This window comes from Ammospiza nelsoni, chromosome 3 (genome assembly GCF_027579445.1).
Source record: "Ammospiza nelsoni isolate bAmmNel1 chromosome 3, bAmmNel1.pri, whole genome shotgun sequence".
Taxonomy (NCBI): domain Eukaryota; kingdom Metazoa; phylum Chordata; class Aves; order Passeriformes; family Passerellidae; genus Ammospiza; species Ammospiza nelsoni.
The window spans coordinates 41,376,575-41,389,880 of record NC_080635.1 but is presented as its reverse complement, the minus strand read 5'-3'; the positions used below and the strand labels follow the sequence as shown (position 1 = coordinate 41,389,880).

The following is a 13,306-nucleotide window of genomic DNA, read 5'->3' as shown; positions in this document are numbered from 1 at the left end:
ATACAATACTTTGTAGGCTGCTTAAGTCTCCACAATGATATCCTGAGGAAGTGATATTGGCACAAAATACAGTCCAAGACTCTGAACACTAGTCAGTCAGACCAACAGCATTGACATTATGACACTTGTATTGAGTTTTATTTGAAAAACTGAGATGAGGTACAAAACAACTCACAGCTTTGGCTAAGGTGATGCATTCTTACTTAGGAAGCATTCTAACTTAGGATGAATTCTTATTTAGGAAGCATTGTTACTTAGAAGGGTATTAAATTAATGCTGAAAATATATTTCACTAGCTTTAGTATCAAACATGTAGTTGCTCCTACCTTTTGGTATCCTTCAGTATCCTACAGTATGGATAACACAGCTGGACAAGGTAGCTCTGAAACAGTCTCTGACATCCTACACAGATAGGTAATGACACCTTTCCAAGTTTACTCAATCTAGGAATCAGGCTCTCCTCCCTATTATTTGCAGTCACTGCTCAACTGGGTGCTTCTAAGAACTCTCAGCTTGGTTTTGGGGTCACTGTATTTTCAGAATGCAGCCTGCAAACTCATAGCAGGATCAACAGCCTTTTTTTCTTGGTTATTCTCCTCATAAAGCCTCCAGTTTATGCCTCTGGCTGTCTTAGTTAAAAGAAGAAGATGAAAGATTAGAGAGATGGTAAATCAGTGTTACAAGAAATGTTAACCAGCATTTGAGATTGCACAATGATATCTAGTGAAAAATTGAGAAACAGGCAGTGAAGATCAGCTACTGACAGGAGAGAAAGAAGACTGCAAAGAAAGGATTGGAAACATAATGGGAATTCTCTGTACACAACCAACTTTGAAGATTAATAACAGAGACTATGATAACATTTCAAAAAGCTCCAATAAAAGTAGGTATGAAATAAAATATAAATAAAGCTTAAATATAGTACTCTGATTCACCAACTTTCCTAATTATATAGGGGAAGAAAAGACCTGAAGCAAGGCATTTCCTCTCTAGCTTTGCTGTCAACAGGGGTGCTCTATATAGAAGCCACACAGGCTCATTTTGACAAGACTATTGGAAAGGTAAGTGCCCCACGACATCCTTAGCACCATGGCTAGTTATGTGACATATTCTCTGATGTATGAAGGTATTTCTGAGTATTCAATTTTTCTGAATATGAATATGATTCACTGTGCAAAACACATCATCTGGTGACAATTAAGTTGTACATAATGATAAGAAAGAGAAAATACTTTATTCAGCCTTTCAGCTGGCAATACCAGTGGAGTAGAGGATCCCATGTGCTGACAACACATTCATTAAAGTCAAGAGAAATTCCACCTATGTAACAGCAGCAGGATTGGGGTGGACTGTCCTATTGTCACTAATTCATCAGACTGATATACTACATACCAGCTACATTAGGAAATGAGCGTGCACTGTGTTTCCAAGAGAAGCCATAACACCAGAATCAGTCCTGTAACATTAGCATCCCCATAAAGAGAAAAACTTTTAAAAAATTTAAATAAACCCTCCAGGCCTGATTCACCTCTCTCCATTTAAGTCTTCCAGTGGTATTAGCCTCATAACTGCAGCAGAGTCACTCCTATTTACCCTGCTCCGAGTAAAATGAGCCTTCATGCCTGCTGAAACTAAATCATTGCCTCCTACAGTCATTTTCTATTATTATATTGGACTGTTTAGCTAAAGGGATGAACTACAGGATGTGTGACTACATTACAAGTCACTGTTCTGTGCTGAAGATGTTGGTAGGGAAATGGGAAGAAGTGACCTTTCAAAGCGCTGACATTTATACTGATATTTTTGACTTTGCTGCTCCTCTGTTGCATCAATTCACAGGAACTTAAAATCATATCCTAAAAATGATCTTAGATTGCTTTTAAAATCTGACTAGAAGCTTCAAGAACAATGAAACTGTAAGTCCCTTAAACTAAGAGACAACCAAACAGGAGAGCAATGAGATTAGCAATTTTCTCATTACTTTCTGGCAGTCTGAGAGTATGACTTTAGCTACATAATGGGAGTTTTAGGAAAATCAGAGAGGAAACAAGATCTGAAGTTACATAAATTTCTCCTCTCCAAACCAGTTAGGCAAGTAAACAAAGAGAAAGCACCCCTACTCCCTTGCCAGCCAGAATACCTGGGCACAGGGATGTTCTGAAAGAGTAAACTGCACCAGAACAGTGTGGTCACCAGCCTCTGCCACTAATCCCACCTCTGACTCTGTTAAAAGTCTCCACTGATTCAGATTATGTGGATGAACTAGGTAAGCAACAGGTAAGCATAACCATCAGCCTTTGTCAGTTCTTTCATCTTTTGGAATTTGGTTTAATACAGATGTGAAAATTTGGCCTAATGTCTGAGGGAGACACTAAACCCTTCCTATGATTTGCACTCGAACAGATCTTGCAATTCTGAACTATTTTCCTTCTTGCAAAAACTTTACCTCAGATTTTGGAGGCACTTGAAGAGTTAATTTGATTTTATAGTCCTCTGCTTCCAGACCAAATATCAATGAGTTTGTTGCCCTAATCTAACTGGGTGTACTGGAACATAATTAAAGGCGTTAAAAGTCACCCATGTTTGAGGAATTTATGTATTTATAATGCATTCTAGTCCCACAAAAACTGCATCTAATCATTCCTTCCAATAGAGACCAATAAAAGTTCTTTCATTTTGATAAGTTGTTTTTACTCACTGAAGAACAAGTCTAGAAAGTTTAAATATCACTTAGATCTCACTGGAAAGCAATGGTACAAGGTAACTCACTGTTTAAATGGCAAGAACATAAATTTTTTCATAGCTTGTTATGACTGTAATACAGTTGGTTGAAAAATTTTTTTTGACTGTCTGCTGGAAAACCAAGTATTTCAATAAAACTGTGTTTTTCATTTAAAGTGTTTCTCTTTGATAAAAAAGGGAACAAAACAAAACCCCTCAACAAGGTGTTTGTGTTGAACTTCACAGAGAACCACACAATACAAGATTCTTCAAGGGTCTGAGTTTATAAAATGGGGAGATGATTACATTCTACATATACTAAGGACCCAGCCCTCAAAAAAGGAAGAACTAATGAAGTTTTAAAATTACAGCTCCAACAAGGCATTATAATGTACCATCAATATTTTGAGTTTTGAGCCAAAAACATTCAGTTATTTGAAGATATTTTTAACTGAATTTTTGTCTTGAAGATGCACTTCTTTAGATGAAAATAAATATGTTTAAAAAACAAGTTCTCTATTTAGTCATGTGTTTTCCACAGAAGACTGCATTTTCAACCAGTTTGGCATATTAAGCTTTGCCCTCTCTTTTCTCTTGTTTTGACCAAGAGAATTTGAGATCTACAATTGAATTTACAGCCTTAATTGCATTTAAACATAGTTTTATTTGTGGATGAGTGCAGATACTTAGCCTGCTGTTTTTAAACTAAAACAGGTATTAAAAATTGCTTAATGAAAAGCAGCGGTCTGTCTCTTCAACCACTGCTTCTTCTCCAGTAACACAGAAATCTAGTGCATTGTGGAAACAATACTTAATGTTATTCCTAGGCAGTTATTCCTACACATTGCAGAATGCAGGGAAAGCAGTGCCTAACATTTATCTGGAGCAGTCTGATTTGAGAGGTGACAGAGCACAATGTACAGAGTGCAGCAAGATGTAAAGCAAGCCAGTTGGAAGACAATAGTTGGGGTATTATAGTTGAGATGAGAAGATCTCAAAGTGTGTTTATGTACCTTAGTAACATTATTTGCCTACAAGAACCTCCCTTGCTCTGATGACCCTTGGAGTGGCTTTGCCTGGAAAGGAGGCTCTACATTGGAAACTGTAACCAACAAAAGAATCCAGTACACTGCATTCAGGACAGGGTAGGGTAAAGGGTCCATGGATGACAGCATTAACCTTGGACCTTAACAGTCCATAAAAGCAGACACTGATGTAAAGAGTCAGACTAATGCAACAGCTTCATTGCAGACATGTGGCCAGTGCACAGATTTGGGGGTGAATTCCACCCATCACATAGAAGTCACCATACAAGATGAATTTCTCTTGCTTTTGTACCAAATGGAGAACACTAAAATTACTGATGAAGCCTCCAAAAGTTCCTGCATCACATAGCAATTCGTTACAGAATTAAGGAAAAAGCCAAGAATTTTTTTGAAAAAAATTAAGCAATGCATGAACTGTAACACAAGCTGTCAGTCCCTTCAACAGTTTTGTTCAGAGATACATGGCTTGGCAAATAAGAAATGTAGAATTCATATGTGATAAATCATCCAATTAAAAATCCCTCCAAATTTAAGCTGCCATGACTAGCCATAATCTGATCTACCAGGGAACATTACATGTGGACTGCGGTCCTCCCACAGTCTGTATTTCCATTAACAAGTCAGAACTTTTTTTGTGCAGATCAAGCAGTAGAATTCCACAGTCCATATAACTGGTTTTAGCTTCTTTTTAAAAAAAAAGCTTATTCTGTTATTGGAAGGGCAGATAGCTGGTTATTTGACTTATCCTGATAGAAGAAAAAACTGCATCTCTGCATTGAACATTTTCTCCTAACTATCAGGTCACTGGATGATGATGGAACGCCTGGCAGCTCTTACTGTTTACCCTGTTGGAAGACCTATCTTCCACATACCACCCAGCAACCATAGTGCATCCATAGCCAGAACCAGACTGTCTTGACTGAAGGTTTTATCTATTTCCCAGAAAGATTATGTCATTAGATATGATCCAGTCTAATATATTTTGGTGCATTAACATGATTTACATGATTTGTTTTCATCTGTCACTAAAATACAGATCATTAACCTGACATTCCTCTTAGGATTTATGGACCTTATTGATGTTTTTATGATTATGCAATCTGATGTCTGGCCAACCATAGAAAGCTGTGGGTAGGTGGAGGAGTGCATGTCTGAAAACTAAAGGAGAACTTCAAGCAGGACGGTTTTATCATTTACTTGCTGTAGCAAGTAATGTGATATAATTTAAAATGGTCAGGAAAGATTACTATCTTTTGGCATCAAATTTTAACACATGCAGTAAAATAGAAATTATCAGCCTTGCATAAAACAGATTTTTTTTTCCCTCCCCACAGTGGGGGTCCAGTAAAGCCCTGGAACATCCTGAGGATAAAGAACATCAACTGGATGTAAAACAGAGCTCTTTTTCTAATGGTTTAGGATGGGAGGGTCTTCCCCTGTAGTGGGAGGAAAAAGCTGGAAATGGCAGTGCTTGATCTTTTTTAAGGTTTTGAACTAATATGTAAAATTAAAATTAAGATAAATTAAAATCCTTGTGAAAAGGATTATAAAAGATAGGACAGTTCTATAACAAGCATGATCCAGCAGCCTATGAATTAAGAATGAATCATAATATACAAGCAGTGTGGGGAGGTCTGGAAAGTTTAATCTTCTTGGACGACTCTGAAAGAACTGAAAGAAAACAGCAATTTTCTTTTACCAATTTAGGTCAGGCAAGGCAAAGCAGAGCAACGAAAAGAAAGAGGAACAGAGTATGAGGAGTGATTTTGTTCACTGGTGAAGAACGTGAAGAGGTTGAAGAGTACTGTTCCCTCTTTTGTAACAGGTAAACCAAGACTAGAGTATCATTAAAAATTGCTGCTGAAAGTAATAAAAAGTTCTCTATTAGGAACTAAGTCAACCATATACTGATTGGCTGGAGTGATGTGAGCATTCAGTAGTTTTTAAGCTGTTTTTCAGCTGCCAGAGGGTATCTTGCAAGCAATATTTGGAAAGAATTCTACTCTAAAACTATTGTGGTTCTTGAAAGAAAAACAACAGCAAATGAAGGAGAAGTAAAGAGAGCTGCCTCCTGCACTTTAAAATATAACAGTAGTGCATATAACAAGTTGTGACAGTGCCTCATGGATCTCCCTCCCCAGCAGGTTCTTAACAATGCTAGGTTTAGAGTAAAATACAAATCAGAAATTATAGTTCACAGAGAATAATTAAGTTCCTTCTTGAACTCTAAAGGGAACATTTAGTGAATCAGCTACAAGAGTCAACTCAAAGAGTCTGAGAAGGCCATTAGATTGTGTTTTGGAAGCTTCCAGTCTTCATCTGAGTATTTTTACTAAAATTCCATACAATGCTTTTCTCTTTAACTGCCGTGCAGCACTTTGCTGAGAGAACAGGCCAAACAAATATTGTTCTAACAGCTCATGTCTTTCAGCACCCACAGACTTTACAAGGCCCAAAAGGCAGATCTATGGCTGACATAAAATATTTGGACTTGCTGTAGATGTCATGAAATAAAGCTAGTGCCTTTCCTTGTGTAGGGAACTGACACACAGATAAGTCCAAGGTAGAAAGTTCACAGTAAAAATGTCTGGACTTGAATTTGTCTAAAATTTAGTAGAGACAGACTGCCATTTGTTATGGACTGAGTTCCCATTGACAGAATGCCTGTGTTGATTTGATAGCCCTTTGGGATGTTTGAAGACATTTAAAATCAATACTCACGCCTTCTATTCTACTTTCCTTTCAGGGTTTTAATTGAGAGTTTTAGGGCTTAAGCCAATTCCATTTCAGATACTCTGGATTATCAAACCTCTGTGCCAGAAGATGAAGATCTCCAACAGGCTGTTGTAACTTTTAGCCCATGACAATGTCAGATACTCTAGGCAGGACATGGATATACTTCAACAATTTATTACTAGGCTTTTGACTTCAGCTACAGCTAATGACTGCATTTACAACACAAGTATTTACAACACAAGTAATTACTGTGGTTGAGTGTGGCTCATACTTCACCAATTGTTGGAAAGAAACACTGTCTTTAGGGCTGAAATGAGCTAGTAACAGACAAAAGGCTCCAGTTTTTCTGTTTAATTCAGTGGTTTTCAATTAATGGACCACTTCCACTCAGGCTCTTTCCCTATGCAAGTCTACTTTATGTATTTGAAGTCCATTTCTGAATGTCCAGTATAGGCATAATATATTAAGAGCAAGCAGGCATCATCCTCACCTGCTCCTCCTTTAATGCCAAATACAAACAAATTTGAGAATGGAAGATTAGCCAGGGTTCTGCAAGTCTAACAAAAGACTTCCTAGGAACCCCTGCTGAAAAAGACAGGCAACAAGCTTTTAAAGTACTTTCTTCCCCCTCTTGCCTATGTCCTTTCCTCACTTTTTTATGATATCCATTTTGATTTCCTTCTGTTATAACTGGTTTCATATCTCAAATCTCCACATTGTGAAATAAGCCTAATTCAAAATATTTTTAGAAAGCTTCTAACTATTTTGTAATAAATATGTAAGTGGAAACATTCAACTGGATCTTAATTTTTCCTTGCTAGCTCACACAGCTTCAACTGCAGGTAATTTATCTTCAGTGAACACTAAAAGCAACATCTGGAAAATACAACAATTAATGAGAATAAGTAAAAAGTCACTGAGCTGTTACACAGTTTTCTGTCTCTAGGTTATTAATTTTCCTTTGCTTAGAAAGGAATGGCTCTTAGAATTGATATAATTGGGCAGACACATGAACTCTTACATTTATTTCCTTTGAAAGAAAATGGTTTCTTGGGGAGGCAGGGGGTGTTTATGCAAGTTTTTTTAACTTTAGGACTGACTTTTGTCAGGATAGGCAAAACAGTAAGAAGTTGGTCAGGTTGAGTTTGGAATGAACATGAGCATCGGAGTATGGACAACAAAATAAGTAAGCTGACAAGACAGACTGACAACCAAAATCGTTTCCATGTGAGAAAAACTCTAATGTAAAAATGCTTTGAAGCTGTCAGATGACATGGCAATAAAAACTACATTCACTTCTTAGAATGTTACTCTGTCATATTAATCAGTCTTACTGGCACACTTTGCCAACAGATTCAGACTATACAGACAGATAAATGCAAGCAGCTATTTTGTATAGATACAGACACATAATTATCACTTTAGATTTCATTATTTTAGTCTATTAAGAAGATATTCTCAGCAGACATCACAACACTTTCATTTGTATTAGCACCGAGTCTATAATACATTACTGTATGTGCACATCATTGTTATCCCAGATAGTGTTTTGAGAATGAAACTCTTGTTGAATCAAACTCTCTGGGACTAACTGATTAAATCTTGCAACAGATTTTTTAAGTCCTGAAAATAGTCTGTAGCAAAAAGGCAGCAATCAAACACCACTCCATTGTGTCAGAAAATTAAATAAAAAGGGTCTCTGTCCCTTTCACATGTGCACAGGTGAAGTAAAAAATTGTGACAATGTTAATTCTACATTACCAGAATAACCATAATAAGAGGTTTGAAATCTGGGTACTCCTGAAATCACTAACACCAGAGTTTGAGGAGACAATTAATTGTGATTTAGGATTCTTCATTATGGAGGAAAGATGTCGTAATCACATAAACCTGACCCTGCCTCAGAAGCCTTAATGGCAGATCAGGATTTTCTCTGGGTCAACCCTATTTTATGATGGATTATGTATGGCTTGTCCACTAGCACCTGCTTAAAGCATATAAGCATAAAGATATCAGAAATCACAGAGATGGCACAAACACTGCATCACTTGTCTGTGTGGTTCAGATGAAATGTGAACTATTGGGTAAACAAAGAAAGGCAACAATTTCTTCCTCTCTTCTGTTTTGGTCATGCTGGTGATACTGGATTATCAATACAACAAAGACCAGTTTTACAACCCCTTTACAATGCTCATTAAATACACAATCAACAAATATAGGATCAATGAACAGATAAATCATTAGCGCTAGGATACTATTACATCACTACAGAAACAGATGAAAGTATAATAAGAGAATAGAACTGAATAGTAAACAGGTAAAACTGCACTGTGTTTTAGCCACTAGAACAATATTCAAACATTTTTTTTATCGTGAATTACATTATCATCAGAATTTCTAAGGTCTTTAAGTACCTATATATGTATACTACAGGTTACAGATGACTTTTTCTTTCCTATATTTGCAAAATTAATGAAATTTTACACTAAGTATGGTTTATTCTGTGGTGTACAGATTCTACTGAGAAATTCCTGAGTACTTTAAGAACCTTTTTGAACAATGAAAATGTTATCATTTAAACTAACCCTATTTATTTCTCAGGAAAGTGCTCCCACAACAGACTATTCGAAAATAAAGGCTCTCAAATTCAAGCTAACAAAATGAATTTGGAGTTTCACTGGGCATTGTGAAAAGAATTAAACTACACATTCTTTGTCTATCCTCAAACACAAAAAACGGAGCACAACCTCTGAAAAACATCACACTGTGTTGCCAAGAATCCCACAGGGATATAACCTGCTGGTAGAGCAGATTTAGCAAGGAGAACCTAAGAGATTTACAGTCCACCCTGAGCTGTCCTCAGGAAAGTGGATTTTCCCTGTTAGGAGATGAGAAACTATCTGCACTGTCTTCTCCACTCATAAAGTGCTTGGATTTCCAACTGATACTGGTGTGGGACTAAGTTCACCTAAAGCACAGACACCATAATAACAGCTACAGATGTAAACTAGTCACCTTGCCTAAATTCCTAGCAGGAATTTAAACCCTGAGTTCATAGACACACAGCAGTGTAGGCTGTGTCTCAATCAGAATCCATGTAGTCCCTTGTTCAATGTTTTCTGTTTATTTTCTATAGCTGTTGGTAAAATTCTTACTTCTGTCAATCCGATACGGCAAATCCACAATGTTTTCTGTGACATGGAGGAAGAAATTAGGTGCATGGGGGTAGTTATAAAATATTTACAAAGGCACTGTGACACATGTATAAAGTATCTCAGCAAAACCTATTTAGCAATGAGATGAATAGTCTAAGTATGGAAAGAAAAAGTATTTTGGAAATCATCTTAAATGTACCAAAACATCTTTTGAGATGTTTCTACTCAAAACAGCCACTCTAAACAGAGCTATTGTAACATAATCCAATGTTGATGGCATTTTCTCCAGGAGTAAAATTTTGTTTTCAAAAACTAATAGGTTAAATACCACTCCACAAATGCCTTAAGTGAAGGCAAAGGCCTATTTCTCTGAGCCAACAAAAAGAACACAGACTAGAAGGCATTATAGAACATGGATATATAATCCACTAGTTTCATGCCTTGCATCTGTGAGTCTTGCAAATGCCATTACTCTGTGCTAAATTAATTTAGGCTCATTCAGTCAAATGAATGCACTGGAGAACTAATATAAACTAGAATTTCCTGAGCCATTATTTTCTATCTTTCAAAACCTAAAATAAGTTATGCTGATTTTACCAACTAATTTTAACTGCCAGGTCATTTGCAGAATAGTAAAAGCAAACTACTTCATGGTTAAAACAAATTTAATGTAATCATTAAAACAAGTTTAATGTATTAATTTGTGACCTTAACTTACAAAACCATTTTCCTAAGGAGATTGATTTCTCAGCTCAAGACAAGTTTGTAGATCACATGTTGATAATGATACACTAGAACATATATTCAAGTACAAACTAGCAAGAAGAAAGCAGTATAGACTAAAATAGTAAGTCGGTAAATAGGATATAAGTATCTTGCCTGAAATTTTAATTTTGTCTTTTTTTAGTGATGTTCTATAGTCAAGGCTAGATGATAGTGTTATTTGCACCTAAAGAATTTCTCTGACAGCACTAGGATTACTATAGAAAAAAAAAGGAAAATTTAGCCCATTATGAATAAAATTGGCTTTGTGTTTTGTTTTATAAACACAGTTCCTATGCAGAGATAAATTTTCCTCATTTTCCTCAGACAAATACTTTTCAATAAGCTTTCTGATGTTTATATGATCAAGTCTGAATCAGAGTTTACTAAGCTAACTGAGTGAAGAAGACATCTATAGTTATCCTTTATATTGAAGCCTGAAGTGGGAAGATGGCATGTTTACAATCTACTGGATTCAGTGGCAAGTTCTTTCCTACTCAGTACACAAAACAGTCCAAAGTTGATTCTCTGTAGATGTTCCCAAAAGCCTTGGTGCCACTCTGAGAGGTAATAAGGGAAAAAATCTTACTCTCTTTTTTTTTTCAAGACCTTAAAAACCTGCCTACAACAATCAGTGAGGACACTGTTTTTAGCACCTGGATTCACCTTGATTGATTATGTCAATCTGGCACATCAGATACAGCTACAAATTACAGAAAGGTTTGCTTCACAGTATCGCCTGAAGTAATTCTGCTAGCCTGGGTATGGCATCACCATTGTGAGCAAGTCCTGTTAGCAAATCTAACACAATCATGCTTTTAATAATGGGCTAGGAGTCTCAACAGAGGTAAACTATGCTTCTGATTCCTCTTCTCTAGGAAATGTGTTTTTAGATGCACTAGAAGTTACCAGTTCCCAGAAATAAACCCACCTTTTTTATTTTGTCTTTGTGTGTGCACTTGTGTGTGTATATGGGTTTGTGTGTGTGTTGAAGCTTTGGCAGCTACACTGCAAACTTAAGAAGTCTTGCTTTAGTCTCTAGCACTGTAAAAATTAAACAAACACTCCTAAGTGACAAATTTCTACAGACATATTTTATGCTACAGAAATCCCAAAGGAATTCTGTTCTTGCCTACACTGACTAAAGAAATGAAAAATTAAATCTCCAGCATGAAAAGTATTTGCTTCAAACTCTTGTCTACACTGTTTAACGTCCTTCCCCTAAGTGCCTACTGGAAAATTAAGGAGTGAAAAATTATTAATAATTATTGCACTGACGTTAAAAATAGCTTATATAAAGGAGTCTTTCAACCTTTTAGCGTCTTGCGTTCTTTCTTATGATGATTGTTTGTCTTTTCTAAATGATTTTGGCCTCAATTCAGTAAAATACTTAAGCAGAGTACTTAATGTAAAGCATAACTTCAATTTCTACTGGATTTGAAATGTGGTTTGGAATGATTTACTGAATCATAGCCTACATCATTATTGTTTCCTTTCGAACTATACATTTTTGCACAGAAATAGAAACTATGAAGATTCTCTAAAGTTTATGCCACCGAAAGGAAGAAGCAATGAGAAAGGCACCAAAATTTATCATCTACCAAAGCACTGAATTTATCTGAATACTACAGAGAATTCAGTCTTAGGACATTCACCTGACATTCCTAGTCCAGGTTTAAAAAGCTCAATTCTAAACAGTGATGAAAATAAGTAAAGCAAGAATTCCACATTTATTTTTTAAAAAGCATCATAATTAATTCACATCAAACTAGTGATCAGTTTGTAAACAGCAGGTGACTGATGTAGTAAAAAGCAGGTAACACTGTCTTTCCAATTCCTGCTCACTGAAAACTGGCTTCTGATGAGACTTTGCTTCTTTTCAGGTTTGCTTTCTAAGATTCACCACCAAACAACAGTAATCCACACTGTCGTTTTACAAGCACCTTCTTGATGCATATCACCCAAAAATAAGCAGATAACAAAGAGGAAGATAATTAAAAAGAATGTAAAAATAAATGTCTGACCCTCTAAACAGATGCAAATAGATGTGAACCAGAGACTTTAGTGGACTAATATCATTTTAGCCAAATAAAGCCTGGCCAAAAGTACTCCTCTATAAAGGAATGTATGATGCATGAGCTTAGTAAATCATCACTAATGCAAATCATTAAGGCACTATCATACAATGAGAGTGGAAGCATGATGGTTATTAAAATGGTTCATGTACACCTTCACAGGCACTTTGCAAAGTAAGGATGACCTAAGTTTCTTACCTGAGCTTTTATTGGTTTTGTTCTGTCTACTCTTTACTTGCTCAGTCCATAAGGTAGGATAACGAGAAGCTATATCTAGAAGAAAAAAAAAAAAAGGCAACAGAAAACACTTTATAAATGTTAACATTTTTAAAAGTTATTAGCAACTGAATAGGGGCTAAGTTTAAAGGAACATGGACCTTTAAAAAAAGGGCCACATTGGTTTTTATTAGGGCAGTAAAGATTATTATTCACACAAAGGCATGAATAGCCCTTTCCTTTCCTATTCATACAGAAGATTTTTCAATCTAAAAGTTCAATAAATACTTTTAGATGAAAATTATTTTTAATTAAAATGAAAATGTCCTACCCTGGACGCAAAACATATAATGGCTGCAGACCCAATTCTGCAAGATTAGCGGTGAATGATAAGGCAGCCACAACATAGGACTATTATTGCTTCTTAAATGGCAATTAATTTCTCCAGAGGCAAATAAGCCTCACAAAACATCAGCCTCGACAGTGATATTACAAGTCATTATGCTGAGGATATAAGTTACCCTCTGACTTGTTTATTTGAACATAGAGTTTTAATCTGCACTTTGGCTCAAGTTTAAAACCTGTGTCTGCCCTC

General features: G+C 36.1%; 1 protein-coding gene across 6 annotated transcripts in view; it reads right to left on the bottom strand.

The window, feature by feature from the left end:
- SMOC2 (SPARC related modular calcium binding 2) overlaps nt 1-13,306 on the bottom strand; it is a 138,065-nt gene that overhangs the window by 54,090 nt on the left and 70,669 nt on the right. For all 6 annotated transcript variants that reach the window (XM_059469401.1, XM_059469402.1, XM_059469403.1 and 3 more), the window contains exon 7: nt 12,694-12,768. In XM_059469401.1, coding sequence (XP_059325384.1) covers nt 12,694-12,768 — 75 coding nt within the window. The remainder of the gene's footprint in view (nt 1-12,693; nt 12,769-13,306) is intronic.